General features: G+C 31.8%; 1 protein-coding gene and 1 pseudogene across 7 annotated transcripts in view; one reads left to right on the top strand and one right to left on the bottom strand.

Moving 5' to 3' along the window:
• The window catches only part of LOC101253930 (uncharacterized), a 29,474-nt gene extending 11,557 nt beyond the window's left edge, over positions 1 to 17,917 (top strand). The window contains exons 1-7 of one of the 7 annotated variants that reach the window (XM_069289259.1): positions 4,300 to 4,448; positions 11,357 to 11,424; positions 14,602 to 14,705; positions 15,788 to 15,984; positions 16,141 to 16,338; positions 16,623 to 16,682; positions 17,573 to 17,917. In XM_069289259.1, the coding sequence (XP_069145360.1) occupies positions 11,399 to 11,424; positions 14,602 to 14,705; positions 15,788 to 15,984; positions 16,141 to 16,338; positions 16,623 to 16,682; positions 17,573 to 17,731 (744 nt within the window). In that variant the 5' untranslated portion in view covers positions 4,300 to 4,448; positions 11,357 to 11,398 and the 3' untranslated portion in view covers positions 17,732 to 17,917. Of the gene's footprint in view, positions 1 to 4,183; positions 4,604 to 11,356; positions 11,425 to 14,601; positions 14,706 to 15,787; positions 15,985 to 16,140; positions 16,339 to 16,622; positions 16,683 to 17,572 lie in introns of those variants that run through there. The other 6 variants (XM_069289260.1, XM_069289261.1, XM_069289262.1 and 3 more) reach the window with 6 other exon arrangements.
• Positions 6,011 to 6,929, bottom strand: LOC138338441 (uncharacterized; annotated as a pseudogene).
• Positions 17,918 to 18,898: the final 981 nt, after the last annotated feature.

Here is an 18,898-nt window from a genome sequence, read left to right as displayed (position 1 = left end):
ACATTGTTTTGTTGCTTAGTCAAATTCTAAGTCATCTAGAGTTAGGTGGTTTAGTGGGCGGTGTGATATCCGCTTAACAAATTCTAAGTTATCTAGACGTGATAGCTCAGTGGGCGGTGTTGTATCCGCTTAGGCTCTTCAAGTAATAGGTAGATTACTTGATCGTGACATTAATAACTTTTTCTCACATTGATTGTAACTGGGTTTCACTTTTGATTGAGAAGATTAGTGAAGACGGTATTAAATCCTGTGCAAAAGGTCGTGGTTTTACTCCCTTGAGCAAGAAGGTTTCCACGTAAACTGCTTGTGTTGTGTTTTTCATATTGTTTAATCTTTCGCACTGTTCTTGTTGTGTCAAAGGACCTGGTCCGTTGACTGGAAGTGGACGCACATATTCCAACAGTGGGCATGACGCCTTGAGGACAAGGGGTAGAGGTTGAGTCCTTGGGGCATGGCGCCCCGAGGACTAGGGGTGGGGTCCACGGAGCACGACACTTAGAGGGGACTGGAGGGGTCCTCGGAGCACAATGCCTAGAGGGGGTAGGGGTGGTCCTTACGGCACGAAGCCTAGAGGGGTGGGGAGAAGGAGTCCTCGGGGCACGATGCCTCGAGGACAGGGTGGGGTGGTGGTGGTGGGGGGCTCTGGATGTGGCGCCTTGAGGAAGGGGGGTGGGTGGGGCGGTCCTCGAGGACAGGGGTGGAGGGTGGAGGGGGGGGGCGAATCCTCGGGGCACGGCTCCTCGAGGACGGGGGATGGGGATGGTGGGTCCTCGAGGGGGATATTTTTACCTACATAATCCCAGAATATTATTCCACCTCAAAATTATCTAGAACTATTTGTTAATCTTGGAACAAATTATCCCATCCTTGGTAACTAAACAACAAATGTGTAGTTTGGTTAAATTTCTTTGTTTTGATCTCTCTCTCTCTCTCTCTCTATATATATATATATATATATATATATATATATTATTTTTATATTTTAAATCACTCAAAGGCATCAAACTATAATATTATTCGGATAACTCACTTGTTTGTAATTTTCCTTCATTATTTTGTATGATTAGGTAAGAGTAGGATACAATGCACCCCAAAAAACAAAATATTAGGATAAAAAATAAAGACGTCTATTCTAATTATTTAATAATAATGAGACATTAAAATAAAGAACCATTATTCATAAGAGACACAAAATGTTGACTTTTTAAAGACGATTTTAATAATAGGGAAGGACATATTATTGTGGAAAACTAGTATATAAAGTGAAAGAAGAATGATTCGTTTGAGCATAATTTATTTTTCTAAAAGAACATTTCTAAAGCATTGTTTTATTATTATATATATTAAAATAATATTTTGTCTAATATTTGAAGATAATTTTTTAACTCTAAGTGTAATTATGTTTTCATTTACAAAACTCTTTTCACTTATTTCGAGGAAAATGTATGTATAAATGTAATTTTCATTTTAAACTTAAATTTTAACATCCAAACGCGTACTAATACTAGCACAGTGATACTGCTCTTCGGTAAGGTCTATCAAAATGGACAAAATAGTTTGTTAATTAGGTAGGAGTCCTTTAAGTTTTAAAAATTAGGTAGAAGTGACAAATAATATATATTAGGTTAAAAGATGTTTTCACAATACTTCCAAACTTTTAACTTTTATATTTAGTCCAACAATTATTGTCGTAGTTGTCGGGATAACTTCTGTACTCGTTCGACAACTTCAATAGTTGTCGAAGTGACTTTAGAAGTTGTCCAGACAACTTCAATAGTTATCGAGACAACTACGAAAGTAGTTTAATCCTTTTATTAATACTAAAAAAAAATAAAAAAATAAAAGGACTCCACTTGTCCTATTTTTTAATTGAAAACTTGTAAGACATTTTTCGCCCATTTTTCCTTGCATTTTGAACTGATCCTTTGGGGGATACACTTCAATCGGTTAAAACAAAAAAAAGGGACTAAATTCGACATTATATGGTTTTTTTATGTTAAAAAATTAGTATATAGATTTACACATAAGTGAAAAGTTGAAATTATAATTTTATCAAAAAAAGGTCATAATTTTTTAAAAATAGATTATTCTTTTCAAAACAAAGAAAGTAATACCATAATGAATTGCTTGATACGTGGATTAGAAATAAATTATCATATATAAGTTTTCATATAACTTATATGATGTTTTGTAAGTAGATGGAAAACAACTTATTGATATATTAAGTTAATACAACATTTGTTTAATAATTTAGAAATCCCCATAAGTGATACATATATAAATTATTAAAAAAATTATTTTTTATGCATGATAAAATAGCAGAATAACTAAATCATAAATAAATAACTATTACATAAATAATACTCCATCTGTTTCAAAAAGAATGACCTAGTTTAATTTGAAACAGAGTTTAACAAGAGAAAAAAAGACTTTTTAGAGCCCGTTTGGATGAGCTTAAAAAACAACTTTTAAAAGGTACTTTCGAAAGTGCTGAAACTTATTTTTAAAATAAATAGTTATGTGTTTGGATAAAAATGCTTCAATTGAAAAAAAAAATTGTTAATGTGTTTGACAAATAAGTGTTGATAAACTTTTTTTTTTATCAAGATGTCTCAAATACCCTTAAAATTGTTAACATAATAAAAAGTTGATTAACTTAAGATTTTCATACTTAAAAAAAATTTAAACAAAATCAATTTATGTTTTACATCCATAAGTAATAATATTTCTTTATCATCACAATTTTTTTTATAATAATAGTAATAATAATAATAATAACAATAGTAGTAGTAGTAGTAGTAATAATAATAATAATAATAATAATAATAATAATAATAATAATAATAATTAATAAATAAATAAATTAAGGGCAAAATGATAATATATTTAAGGGAAAAGGGTTTGATATACCCCTCAACTTTGTCATTTAGAGCTGATATACCCCTTGTTATGAAAGTAGCTCATATATACCCCTACTTGTAAATAAATGACTCACATATACCCTTTTTCTCTAACGGATATGAAAAAAATAATTTTAATCCAAATTTTTATTATTTTTTTCCAAAAAATAAAATCCTATATGAGTAAATTTAATCCTCGTCAAACATATTTTTTTTTGACTTTTTTTGGTTTCAATGACTAATTTATAATTATTATTTTGATAATCAAATTTATTTATGTTTCACTAATATTCTTGTAAAACTTATTGTAGATGACCAAAGTTTTTCTTCGAATACGAAATTAAATTACAATACACACAAAAAAATAGTTTAAATTTTTTTCTCTTTAAACTAAGGAATGAAAGAAAAAAACAAAATAAGAATAAGAAACTCAAATAATTATAATAAAAGAAGTCATAAAATAATTTATGTATGAAAAAAATTAAAATATACCTTGAACTTTGATAGAAGAATCATATATACCCCTTAATAATTTTTTTAAAAAAATTAGAAGTAATAAATATAAATTTTAAACTAATTTGTTAACTTCCGTTAAATGAAGGGTATATGTGAGCCATTTTGTAATGACAGGGGTATATGTGAGCCGTTTGTATAACGGTAAGGGCATATATGAGCCACTTTGATAACGAGGGCTATATCAGCTCCAAATGACAAAGTTGAGGGGTATATCAGACCCTTTTCCCTATATTTAATCAACATAAAACGAATTTTAAGTTGAAAAAAGCACCTCTCGCCTAGTTTTTAGCTTTTGGCTTAAAATAAGTCACTTTAATAATTGTCAAACACTTTAATAAGTCAAAAACTGACTTTTAAGCCAATTTGATCAGCTTTTAAGCCCATTGAAACATACTCTAAATCGTGTGGTTCTAAATTAAAATTATATCAAATATATCAAAATGTCCTTTAATCTTGTCATCTTAAACATGTCACGTGAAAATTAAAATTAAAGTGTTAATGAAAAAAAGAAAGAAATTATTCTTTATATAACGAACTAAAAAAAAAGATAGACATATTAATACCCAGATAACTCTTCTAACTAGCTACCAAGCCATCCTTAAGGTACAAAGTTATATTCAAAGAAATTCATGTAAATGTCAAATTTTCTTGTAATCTCATTTGACTTTTTTCTTTTCATTTTATCTTCTTGATAAGAAAACAATAAAGAAGGTAGGGAATGCTGTCCAATTAGGAAATAAATAAAGCGGTAGAAGACACAACAAACCAATAAAGTTAGGTGAGAGGCTAAGTACTTTTTCACCGTTGATTATATGTTTGAGATTCAAATCTTTAAAATACAAAATCTTTTTCATTAAAAATTATTATTATTTTTAATAAATTTAAATTTAATTTGATTTCAATATAAATAATGCAAAACGAAAATGGAATTATAATTCCTAAAAAAAGAGGCATTGGCATTGCTTGAAGGAACAGCTTATTCTGTCGTTGCCTTGTCTGACTCCAATAAAAAAAACTCTTCATCTTTTTCAGGTAAACGTTGTTTCATCTCTCTTTCGCTATAACTTATCAACTAAACTTTCGAACTTAGTTTTTTTTTCTGGCTTTGATTCAATTTCTATAGATTCTCTTGCATACCGGGTATGGTGTTGATCCAAATTAGACTCTAGATCTTGTAGGTAGTGCAAGTAAGTTGACTTGAATACTGGTAAAATTAAGGGGTCTAGTTTCAATCTAGTTTGTAAGTTGAAGGGGGAAAAGGATGATTTGTTCTAATTTTTGGGTTTCTTAAGCATATTTAGGTGACCTAATAGGAGGCGGGAGTTGTAGTTATAATTTTATGTATTTGTATTCTTGTGGTTACAGTAGTTTTGTTACTGTTTGATTCACAAGTCAAAATTGTGTTGTTTTTATCTGGTCATGTTCTGTTCTAGTCTGTAAGTTAAAAGCGGAAAAAAAAGACCTTTTCCTGTTTTGGACCATCTTAACCATATTGGAGAATATGATTGTATTATTATCAAGTCTTTTTTACTTGGATTGTTTGATACTAGAGTGGTTGAAATTAGCTGGAGGCTAAAGTTCGAATAGACACAACAATAATAGGTGATTTCTTACTATCTGTCCAAATTTTGGTGGATAAACTTATCCGTTATGTGTGCTGGTGGTAAGTAGCAGGTAGCCGTGGAATTAGTCGGGTGTGAACTACCTTGACTTAGACACCATGGTTATAAAAACAGAAGTCAGTCAGGACTGCCGGATTTCAAGCTAAAATTAGGAGGGATTTGAGGCAGATAATATGGCCCATCTTAGTTTCCTGACCAGTCATGTGTACTACAGTATCCTGACTATTCCTGACCAATAGATTCTGATGATTTTGCAGTAAGAGGTACCAAATCTGTTTTGTACTTGGATTAGTTTGACTCTAGAGTGGCTGAAATTAGTTCAAGGCTAAAACTTTAGTCCTGAAGTAAAAATAGTTGGAGCATACAAGGATGTGGTCAATGAAGGTTATTAGCTTAATTAGTTAGCTAGCTAGCTCTGATACCAATTTTTGGGTGGAAGCGGAAAAGAGGAAATATTGTAGAGAGAAGAGGATAGTAGAGGATTGATTGGAAGATTGATGATTTTATTTATGAGGGGAAACCCTCTATTTATACACATACATAATGACCTTTCATCTTTACTAAAATACAATTGGCCTTTACTATTTACACAGTTACTTGACCTTTACTATTTACACAGTAACTTGACTCTTACTATTTATGATTAGGACCTACTGACACTCTTGACACTATTTACTTTACGACTTTTTACAAGAAGATAAAATAAACTTTGGCCAAATGGCCGATAATGACTATGACTAATTTTGTACATATATTTTTATGTCTATTTTTCCTTATCTTCTTCTTCTCAGCTTACTCCAGTTGTACGTCTGGAATTATGTCATCACCTTGGTAGCACTTGGAACATATATGGTCTGGATATTTGTGACCAATTAGCTTGCAATATCTTGTCATTAGTTCTTCGGAGATGAATCCTTGTTTTATCGCTCTAGTTGTTGGAGTAGTTTCTGGTTTTAATAAGGATAAAATCCATTATTGGACTTCCTCCATATCTGTTTGTCTTATCTCTCGTGAATTGACATATATCATTAAATGATCTCTTGAATAGTAGCTCCATATAGCATTTCCTTGTAGATAATTGTTAGCTAATTCTTGTATAATAGTTGATAATCCAATTATTCTTTTATTTGCATAAAAACTGGGTATCTCAACTTTTGGTATCTCTGGTTGTTGCCCTATGTCTTCCGGTATTATCATTTCTCGTGTTAATCCAATTTTTACTATCTGGATCATTGGTTTTATCTCGTCATAAAGTATCTCAGCTGGTGCCGTATAAAATTTTATAAAAAATAAATTTCCTTTTGTAATTCTTTTGTATATTAAAAAGGCTTTGTGGATCTCCGGGATTCCACTTATCTCTGTACCATCATATGTATATACAGTATTAAGTAATCCATAGCTGTAACAGGTTTTAACTAAGTTTGGGTTGGTTTTAGGTTGTGCAATTAACTTGTTATAGCCTTGAAATTTTTGGGTTAAATAATCCTGGGTTTTTTCTGTAGTTGTGCTAGATTTAGGTTTGAGATTTAAAAAAGTCTGAATTTTGTATAGGTTTTCAATGTAAGTTTGGGATATATGGTTATATATTTTCTTTTCCTTGTGTAGACTAGCTTGCATATGTAGATGTTTGTGGTGTTGGGGTTTCTACTATGTGTGCCTTTGGAATAAATGGTTTTGTAAATAAGCTGTTTAGGTTTATATTTTTTGATGTGGTTTTTTCCATAGCTGCTATACTTGTACCTGCAACATTAGCAATGTTAATGTTATGGGTTTTAAGGAGTTTCCCAACGTCTCCTTCTAGTTCTGAAATTTTTGCGTCTTCCGATCGACGTAACTCTGCATGTTGGCGTAGCTCCGCATATTTATAGTCATGCTGCTGACTATTAGCTTTTAGATTTTGTAACTCTTTTCCCATACTGTCCACCTTCGTAGAAAGTGTAGTAATGGCTTTGAGTACTTCTTCTATTGTATCTGGTTCAGTTTGAGTTCCTTTTTCTCGATAGGTAGTCTGCAACAAGATTTTCATCAGTTTTTATAATTTCAATTGTGAATGTAAAATTTAATATATTCAATACTAATCTCCTTATTTCCTTCGTTGTAACTGAATCATCTAACTTTTTTGTTATCCACCATTTTACTTGTGTGTTATCTGTTCTTACAAGAAATTTATTGTAAACTATATATGGTTCAAATGCTAACAAACATTTATATAATGCAAATAATTCCTGTCTATTTATTTCCCATTTTGCTTGTGCCTCAGTATATGATCCTGAGCAATACCTGCAATGGTGTTCTACCTTTTCTTTGTCATATTTATATTTTAGTACTCCTCCTTAACTGTGGTCACTTGAATCTGTTTCAATTATATATGTGAATGTTCTACTTTCATCAGGAAAATATAATTTTGGTAATTTTTTGCATAATTTTTTAATATTTTTATGTGTTCTTTATCTTTGTTGTCAAAATGATATTCAACATCTTTTTTGAGTTTTTTGTATAATGGTTTTAAATGTTCTGCTAATTTTGGTATATATTCCCTTACTTGATTTACTAATCCTAAGAATGATTGTAATTTCTTTTTTGTATCTATATTTTCATCAATAGTAATTATTTTTTGTACTATATGAGTTTGCATTTTTATTCCATTTTTATCTATTTGTATTCCTAGAAATTCTATCTGTGGTTTCATAATTTCTGCTTTACTTTTACTTAAACTTATACCCGAGTGTTTGATTATATGTATAAATTTTTCTAATAATTTATATGTTCATCTTGTGTTTTAGAATATAATAATATATCATCTATATATATAACACAATTTTCTAGCTGGTTAAAACAGTTATCCATAAAATGTTGATATCTACCTGGTGCATTTTTATATCCAAATGGTAATACATTCCATTCATAGAATCCTTGCGGTACTGTGAATGCTGTTAATTTTTTAGATTCTTCTTCTAGTTTTAGATGGTAAAATCCTGATTTACAGTCAAATTTACTAAAATAGTTGTATCCTTGTATATGTCTTATTTTAAGTATTTTATTAGGTATTGGATAGTTATATGTTTTAGTTTTGGCATTTAAATTTCTGTAGTCTATAACCATTCTACTTTTGCCTCTTTTTTGTTCACTGTGTTTTATTACTATAAATGCTGGGCTTGTATGTTTACTATTACTTTTTTGTATATAATTTTTTTCTAGTAATTCATTTATATTTATTTTAAATTCTTGTAAATCATCAAAGTTATATTTTAACGGTTTTTGTGTTATTATACTATTTTCATCTATTAGTTCAATTTTTACTTTTGTTTTATGTTTTTCCCATCCTTGTAATGGGTCTTCATTATATAATTGTTCTAGTTGTTTATTGATTATTTTAACTTTGTCTATTGCAAATATAATGATTTATAGTTGTGATATTTGTTTTTCACTTATATTTTCCATCTCCTGGTTTATTTTTTCACTACCTTTAATCTATTCTATAGATTTTCGTTGTTTATTTTTTACTCTTTTTGCTCCTATTTTATGGCCACATGGCGTAGTAAGCCATCAGTGTGTTTTTGTTATTATATGTGGGTAAAATCTATCTAAAAATGGCATTCCTAATAACATATGTTTCGTGGTAAATTCGAAATTATACATTTCTTCTATTGTTAGTATTTGTCACGACCCAAATTCGGGCCGCGACTGGCACCCACACTTACCCTCCTATGTGAGCGAACCAACCAATCTAAACCTTAACATTTCAATGTAATATCAACATAAAGTAATGCGGAAGACTTAACTCATTAACAAAATCAATAACTATTATTATCCCCAAAATCTGGAAGTCATCACCACAAGAACATCTATGATCAAATTACTAAACTAAGAGTATTCTAAGAAGCTAAAACAAATAAAAGCTAGTCCATGCCGGAACTTCAAGGCATCAAGACATGAGGAAGAAGATCCAGTCCAAGCTAGAAGCGTTAGCTCACCCTGAAGATCCGGTGTGACGAAGACTGGCTAGAATTACTGTTGAGTTGAAGACGACGGCACGTTTGCTGCACTCCACAAATAACAAAGAAGAAAACATAAAAGTAGGGGGTCAGTACAAACACGGGTACTGAGTAGGTATCATCGGCCAACTCAAAATAGAAAACAGTATATATTAAGCAATATCATAAAATCAACTAATATCCTTAGCATGCAGCATTTACAGTTACCATAACCCTTGGTTACAACACCAAACACATCAATGAGGACTCACGCCTCCTTATCATACTCATTTGGGAATTCGGTTCATTAGATTGAATATATTAACATCTTTCAAGATTCATTATCTTTATTCCCCTCGTGTCGGTACGTGACACTCCGCTCCTCAATATATTATCATGGTGTCGGAACGTGACACTTCGATCCTCATTCTATTCTGGTGTCGGAACGTGACACCCGATCCATATTCTATCCTGGTACCGGAACGTGGCACCCGATCCATATACTATACTGGTACCGAAACGTGGCACCCGATCCATATTCTGTCCTGGTGTCGGAACGTGACACTCCGATCCTCATATACTATCCTGGTACCGGAACGTGGCACCCGATCCATATACTATACTGGTACCGAAACGTGGCACCCGATCCATATTCTATCCTGGTGTCGGAACGTGACACTCCGATCCTCATATACTATCCTGGTACCGGAACGTGGCACCCGATCCATATACTATCCTGGTGTCGGAACGTGACACTCCGATCCTCATATACTATCCTGGTACTGGAACGTGCACCCGATCCCCTAATCTCACTACTTTCGTTCATCAAACCTTCTTTTACACTAAGGCATCATCATTAACAAAGTAGATTAGGGTTTCTTTTTCAAGATTTAAGATTTAATAGCTTCATCATGCTTATTTCATCACAATTATATAACCACAACATGCAAACACACAATTAAGCATATAGAAGGGTTTTCAACACTACCCAATACATATCATTCGCTATTAAGAGTTTACTACGAATAGCATAAAAAAAACCCATAACCTACCTCCATCGAAGATTCGTGACACTCCGATCCTCATATACTATCTTGGTACCGGAACGGGGCACCCGATCCCCTAATCTCACTACTTTCGTTCATCAAGCCTTCTTTTATACCAAGGCATCATCATTAATAAAGTAGATTAGGGTTATCTTTCAAGATTTAGGATTCAATAGCTTCATCATGCTTATTTTATCACAATCATATAATCACATTTATGCAAACATACAATTAAGATATAGAAGGGTTTACAATACTACCCATACATATCATTTGCTATTAAGAGTTTACTACGAATAGCATAAAAAAAACCCATAACCTACCTCCACCGAAGATTCGTGATCAAGCAAGCAATTTCCCAAGCTTTGTGTTTTTCCTCTCGTTCGATCCTCTCTCTATCGTTTCTCTTTCCTTCGCTTTGTTCTTTCTATTTTCTTTATTCAACCCTCTTTCTTTTACCCTAATTAGCATATAATTAAGAATAAAAGATGGCAATAATAACCACTAATTAACTTAAGGTTACCTCTTTTAACCCCCAAGTAATTAAATTTATTAACATTAACCCACTAACTTTATAATTAAAGCAGGAATAGTCAAAAACGTCCCTTAAAACGTATAAAGAAATCTGACCCAGACTGGGATTACGCAGCCTGCGACGGCCCGTTGCGCCTGCGACGGTCCGTCCTGCTGCTCCGTCACAGACTTCAGAGACTCAATTTCTCTGAAGAGTCTGTGACGATCCGTCACACCTGTGACGGTCCGTCCTGCCATTCCGTTACGAAGTTCAGAGAGTCGATTTTCAGTACCCAATTTTAAATTTTCTAAGTGTTTTGAAACGAGACCCTGCGACGGTCCGTCGTGCCCATGACGGTCCGTCGTGGGGTCCGTCGCCTCAGCCTGTTTTTCCAGAAATAAAATCTGCTGCTCAAAACGACTAAACAGGTCGTTACAGTATTTTATCCCATATTTGTATTTTTATGTTTTTTGCTTTATATTTGATCATGCTTCCTTCATTATTAAATCCTGTTACTACCATAGGTGTTTTTAATTTTTCCCATTTATCTTCTGGTAAACAATTATATTTACATATATTCGCTTCTGCTCCTGTGTCTATCATAGGTGTGTAATATCTGGTTTAATATCCTGTTTTCATAATTTCTTCTTCTAATACTAGTTCTCTTGTTATATGATTTTCTTTTTGTCCTGTGTTTATCAATATTTTATATTTTCTTTGGTCCATTATTCCTGTTATAAATTTATTTCTTCTAAATCTTGTGATATTTCATATTTTCTTTTAGATGAACTCATTCTTGATGAGGAAGCTCTAGTCATCATATTTAATGTGTTTGTATTTGGTGTACTTGAGGTACTCAATCTTTCTTTTACTATCTCCAATTCTTCTTTCTGTATCCATTTCTTTATAACTATAGTCATTATTATCTATTACCGTAATTATTTTTTCAAAAGGATTTTCTATTTTTATTTTATCTATTTTATTTCTTGCTGTTATTTTATGTTTTGTTGTTAATATATATAGATTTTTACATCTTGCTGTGAATACCTTACTTCCTGGTGCTAACTCTATTCCTGACATTTTCCAATATAATACTAATGATTTATCTATATTTGTATCTGTTAATGCTACTGTATAATTAGCACTTATTATAAATTTAAATTTTTGATATATTAAATTTCCTTTAACTGCACTTATTATACTTTTTTCTATAGGATGTTTTATTCTATCATCTGCTAAATATATTTCAATGGGTGTATCTATTCCTTCTCTGAAACAAGCTTTTATTAGTATTTCCGTTCCTCCTAAATGTACATATTTTATAGCTTCTTTATTTTTTATGTTTTGTATTTCTTTATTTATTATTCGTTTGCTTATTATAGGTATATATGCTTTTCCGCTTGTATATTTACCGTCTATGATGTGTTCTTTTTTACTAACTACATAGTATTCTTCTTTCTCCCTTTTAAACCAGTTTTTTAGTATAGGTATGTCAAGTATTTTTCAACACTTAAATCTAATCCTTTTCCTTTTATTTATTCAAAAAGTGTATTATCAAATATAATTTTTTGGTGTGATGATTCTTCATCTTCATAATTCTCTTTAGATATTATTTCGTTTTCAGACATTATATTTCTTCTTCTTCTATTTCATTATCTAAATTTTCTTCTCCATTTTCAGTTTCTATATCTGATACTTCATATATACTATCGTTTTCACTTAATTCATAGTCTATGTATTCTATTTGCATATATTCGTCATCATCTATAACTATTTCTGCAATTTGTTTTCTTTTTGGATTTTTAGGTAATTTACAGTCTCTAGCTATGTGTCCTATCTTTCCGCAATTATAACATGTACATTGGGATATTTTTCTTTTAGGTCTATATGGTCTTTTCATTTTATAGTTTTTTTCATAATACCTTCGTCTTGGTTGTTTATATTTATACTTAGTTTTATTTTTTCTATAATTTTTATATCTTTTGGATTCTTGTTTTTTATTTGTACACCCAAACTGTGGTGCCATTTTATTTTTACAACATGATAAATTTTTATTTAGTACTTTTTCCATTTTTAATTTTTCTTTTTGGTTCTCACATAATTGTGTAAACCATTGAGATAGAAATTTTATTCTAGCTCCTAAAGTATCTACCATTCCTTCATTATTCCAATCCTTTATAATTTTTGTGCTAAATGTTTCTGGTAATTTTGTAAAATATTGTTTTCTTATTTCTTTTGCTTCATCTAAATTGTATTTAGCTTTGTAATAATATTCTTTGAATGCACAAGTATATTCTTCTATATAACACATTTTACATATAGCTAACTTTGTCATAAGTTGTCTATTTATTATTTTTTCTCTATTTTGTTCTCTTATATCCGTGGTCATACCTCCAAATTCACTTCTTATTGCTGATTCATATTTGTCTAGTATATCTATATTTGTTGCTGATGGGATCTATCCATTTTCTTATCATTCCTAAGTACTTCTAAACTTTCTGAGGGTAGATTTTCTATCCATAATTTTGTTGTTCCTACGAATGTTCTTTCTATGTATCTTGGTGTTTTTGTTGTTTCTATTTTGTTATCTATTAACTGTTTAGATATATTTCCTGTCCATAGTAATATTGCTTTATTTATGTCTGTGACACAATCTAAATCTAAGAAATTATATTGTTCACTTATTGGTTTTGGTATCCAATTTTTATTCAATCTACTGTTCCATATTGCATTATTTCTATCTGATTGTTGATAACTTTCTGTATAGTAAGTTGGTGGTGTCCATCTAGGACTAGCTCTAGGACTATTTCTGGGACTAGTATCTGGGGTTTTGACTCTTGACGTACTGGGTCTATTCATATCTCCTGTGTTTATTTCCAATTTTTTTATTTTATTTGTCTGTTCTAAGATTTCTGTATATGTTTCACTTATGTCACTTATTTCTGATTTTTGGTCATTTTCATTTTCATCTATTTCATTTACTTCATTTATCTCAATATCTTCATTTAATTTTTGTTCCATTTCTTTTATTTCATTAGTTAATTCAAGCTCTTTATCTTTTTCCTTTTGTTTTTGCTTATTTTCATATAATAATTTTAACCTAACTAATTCCTTTTCTAATTCACTTATTCTTGTATTTTTTATTTCTTCTAAATTTTGTACTTCTTGTTTTACTTGTATTTTTATTTTTTCAATTTCTTTTGATTTGTCTATTTCTTCATTTTCTTTTGTTATTCTTATCATAGCTGTTAAACTATCTTCTAATTTTGCTGTTTCTTTTTCTAACATTAAGTATAAATTATTTCCTATCTGTCCAAACTTTGGTGGATAAAGTTGCTTGTTAACTGTGCTGGTGGTAGATAGCAGGTACCCCATGAATTAGTTGGGTGCGCACTAGCTTGACTTAGACACCATGGTTAAAACAGAAGTCAGGACTGCCGGATGTTGAGCAAAAATAAGGAGGAATTTGAGGCAGATAATATGACTAGTCTTAGTTTCCTGACCAACCATGTGTACTACAGTCAAGAGTGACTTGATTGGAAATTTACGGTTAAGTGACGAGCCTGAATTTGGCCAAGCTAAGTTGAATTGAGATCTTCTCTGATTTGCTTTTGTTCATTTTGTTTGGCTGAAGTTCCAAAGGCATGATTCTGATACTTAATAATGAGAAAACACTTTTGTTAGTGCAGTGCAACATAAAGTTCTTGGGATCCTTGTGTTAAAGGTTTTTGAATGTATTTTTCATGATGAAATGAATAGTTCTGTGTGATCGTATATTCCTGTTTCCTTAAAGGAAGTCTATTGAGAAGCATATGCTTCATTTGTGTATTTTCTTGTTATTATTCTTGAAAGATAATCATTTGTGGGACAAAAGATCTTCTTAATCCAGTATAGGACAACGAACAGCCTTCTGTTCTCTCTACTGTCATTCTTCATATGCTATTAGTATTTCTATTGGTAGAATTCTTTCTCTGTGCTTCAATTTACTATTTCCTCAATCTAGACTGACTGGTTGTTTTCTCCTGGCAGCATGGATTTGAGGCTCTGCCTGTGTCTTTTCATAATTGGTTCTAGCTGGGTCTGTGCTGCTAGAGAATTAGCTGTCCTGATAACAGAAACTGAAGATGTTTCAGGTACTTTCTCTTTTTTCATTTTAATAGTGGTTACAATTGTAAATCTCTGTATATGAAGTCATGGGACAGTTGTAATGTGTGCTAGTTGAGAAACAAAATGAACAAAAACCCTATAAACCTTATTTTCGGACTTACAAATTTGGTGTCTCCAATGGTTGGCTTTCCTTTCATTAACAGGAACTTCCTTGGTAGTCAGTCTCTTATTGGAAGTTTGTGCTTTTCTGCTATACTGCTGCTTGTAGTTTATATATTTACTTCCTCAATCCTATTTCATGTGACGGAATTCGACTAGCCAGAGAGTTAAGTATGTTAATTTGACATATTGTTAGTTGTGGAAGAAAATATGTGCACAATAATATGATTGATGAAATAAAACATTAAGTATTATAATTTCACATAGTTAATTGAATATGAAAATTCATAAATTTTTTGAAGTGCATCGAACATTTTGTAATGTCTCAAAAAAAGAAAAAAATATATGTCCTATAGATTTTTAGAGGACTAAGTACTAACTCGACAGCTCCTCAAAAACTCTTCTAATAACAACTTCTATCCTGCCTTGTGTACTATAACTCCAACCTTTCTCTAATCAGAAAACCTTTTTCCTTCTTCACCAAATAAACCATACCTTCCATTGATCCTTCCTAGTACACTTCCTCAAGTCTTTCTATCTTGTCAAATAAACAAATTTTCATATCGTTTTCCTTTCAACTTGGAAAGGGCTAAGGATCAAACAATGGCTAAAGATGTTCATGTCAATAGTTGATTCGAGCACAATATCTACTTGGCTAGGGATTCCTAGTTTTTTTTCAAACTTGCAATCTTTGTATCTTTTTATGATCAATTCTAATATACATTTATTGGACTTCATTAATTAATACACAAGTGGTTTTTTCCACGCGAGGCATCTTTCTTGTAAATTATGTCAATCCTACTTGCTAGCCTAGTGTACTCTCTTACCAAAATGTTTAGTAGAAAATGATTTGAACTGGTTGATGTATTAGTCATTTTGTATAGTTTCATTATTGTGTTAGTTAGATGCTAATGTTAAAAAAATATGTATCTTGGCTTTATTGCACCAGTATTGCAGATTAATAACCTAAAAGAACTGAGACAAGTTCAACCTCTGGAAGAAGTTAATGGAAGTGAACAGTTGTGCACATTGTGTGAAGAATATACCGCCAAGGCACTTAATTACATGGCTAATAACAAGACCCAAACAGAGATCATTGACCGTCTTCACAAATCTTGTTCGAAGATGCGATTTTACAAGAAGGAGGTACTTGTAATCTACCTTGAAATTGCTTATTTTTTGAGCAATTGTTTTCATCACATTGTGCTGTCAGATCATTAATTTGGATTGCGTAATATGAGACTTTGAATGGTTTTCATAGCGAGGTTTCTGATTTGATCTCTTTGATTTTCTTGGTTGCAGTGCGCCATACTCGTGGATTATTATGCTCCTCTCTTCTTCTTACAGATCAACAAAATGAAACCTGAAAACTTTTGCCAACAGTTTGGCCTTTGTGAACAAGTGGTTATTATTTCTCAGGCGCTTTCTGGAAAGAACTGCAATTTATGCCACAAACTAGTTACAGATGTCGAATCAAAGTTGAAAGATCCTGACACACAGGTACATTATGTTTTGCTTTATATCTGTAATATAGATATATTAATAAAGTTTACTCGACTGTGCATATGTGAAATGAGAACTCCATGTATGATTTCTTGTACACTTGCAGCGCTAGTCCTCGTACATGATATCATGAACGATGTATTAAGTAAAGGAACTGTTAATTTCTTTGTGTGTCTTGCCGGCTTGAAATAATATCATGCTTATGTAATTGGACACGTAGGTAATATACTCACTTGGAATATGTTTGGTTAAAACTCATTTTTATTTTGTCATCCTTTCAGTTTGAGATACTTGAGCTGCTCTTGAAGGCATGTGGAGCTATCGAACCTTATACTAAGAAGGTTAGAAACATCTGAAATGTAACTGTTTGATCATAGTTAAATCGGCACGTGTGCTCATAATTTCCAGATTTCCTCTTCAATCAATTTTTTGAATTCCTAGTAGATATGAATAGTGTCATACTTGGTGTTTTTCTTGAACATTTTGTGTCTATGAAATGATTTTGCAACCCTGCAGCGGCCGATACATCTAGGCATTAAAAATATTACTAATAGGGGTATAACTAGTTCCCAATCAAACGACCCCATAGAGTATAAATAACGATGCAACACTGAAAAACCTATACCAAAACAACATTCTCTGAAAATTTCACTTCTTAGTTCATTGGTCTTGCACTTTGGTGACATATCGTTGAATGTCGAACTCTGACCTCTATGAAAAGAACCGATCAACCCACTAAGATAAAGCTCTTGTCAATGTCCCCCTAGACCATACCTCTTGTCGTTGTCTTGTGCAGAAAAGCGTACTATTTAGTATAATGAAAGTATTATGAATACTTTCTTACGAAATGAAAACTCATTGACATGAGTTGTAGTAATTTTTTGAATTGTGTGATACTTTTATTATTAATTGAATTTTCAGGGTTATCTGGTTCAGTGATTTTTTCATTTATCATATCTTTAAATATCGACACCTTTTGCGTAAAGTTTTGCATAGGCCACTGAATTCCTGTATCCGTTCACTGGTATCCTATGAAATTCAGTTGAAAATTCTTAAAAGCCCTGTTTGAACTGTCATTGGTATAGGATGTATCGTTAGGGTGTGCCGAGTCAAGTCTATGCCCCCTTTTTTTTCCGATGCAGAAAAGAGATTGCATAACCTGTTTATCTATGCTGATGTTTTTACTGTCTCACTCTCACATTTTTGTCTGTGTGCGATTGTGTTTTTACAGTGCAAGAAACTGGTGTTTGAATTTGCGCCAGTGATTCTCGTAAATGCTGAACAGTTTCTGGAACAAAATGACGTATGTGCTATTCTTCATGCTTGTGAGCCTGCAGTAGATAAAGAGCAAGCATCAAGGAAGCAAACTTCATTGCATTCGGCCTCTTAAGGAAAGTATAATGGTACCCAGACTAGGTTGGGAACATATTGTTGTGTATGTAAACAATTAAATAACATCATAAAAATTTATGAATTATTGTGTATATGTATATAGTTTAATATGTTGAATTCTAAACTTTATTTATTGTTATGAACCACAGTTATTTATGCAAATTGTAAATAATATTAAATGTTAGTACCGTCTATTTAATGATTTGCTTTCAAGTTTCACCAATTTAGACAATTGGGCCAGGGCTATGGCATGTTTTGACCCATTAAGACTTGGACTGGCCTTGCCTTATCCGGTTCACTGTTTTTTCATCATTTAAGTGGCGTGCCTTGCGTGAATCATTTTAAGTTAATATATTAAAAAGATACAAAACATTGAGAGAAGCTCATGTCTAAATTAAGATTGATTAGAGGAGATTTGAGTTGGTTGGGATTGAAAATAATCAGTTTACAATGCACACTTTATCACATCAACAATGTATATAGATGTATATGCATTGTTCTATAGATAAGGAAGAGGCAAAACAAAAAAGGCGCTTTCATCTATCTCGGCCAGTTTTTCGAGGCATTGGAAATCGATAAGTAATTAAAGTATGTGACTGTACAATATATATGCAAAGTGAAAATCTTGGAGGAACCAAAGATATCAGCAAATACAGTCAATGTGCTCGATCAGTCTCCGATGTTAAAGTTTCTAACTCATGATTGCGATTGATAGATCATCATCATAATGTGAGATTAGGCTGTTAGAACAAAAAAAAATTAGGTCAAATCTAATATAGCTGATAAAATACAAAGAAGAGATACGTAATGGTGTAACCAACATAAACTAGTGTAGTCCCATTAAATGAGATCTGAGGAGGCTAAATTGTATGTGTTAGAACAAATGAACAAGAATTATAAAATTACAAGGAATTCAAAACAAAACTTGCTTGGCTTAGAGACACGTTAATATGTTTCTTGAAGATAGTTGGAGTGGTCTCTCCCATGAGCAATCGGAAGAATAAATTACAACTCTGTCTTCACGATTCAACTAAGCCACAAACAAGTAGCATTCAAGAATGTTGCTCTTCTATTTTTGAATTGGCGATTTCATCTTTTGATTAATATCTCACAAGTATTTTTCAAAGGAAAAGTAGTTTTTGAGTGAATATCTTTTCAACTAAAA

The sequence above is a fragment of the Solanum lycopersicum genome, chromosome 9, assembly GCF_036512215.1.
Source record: "Solanum lycopersicum chromosome 9, SLM_r2.1".
In the NCBI taxonomy this organism is placed as follows: domain Eukaryota; kingdom Viridiplantae; phylum Streptophyta; class Magnoliopsida; order Solanales; family Solanaceae; genus Solanum; species Solanum lycopersicum.
This window is presented reverse-complemented; position numbering and strand designations above follow the sequence as displayed.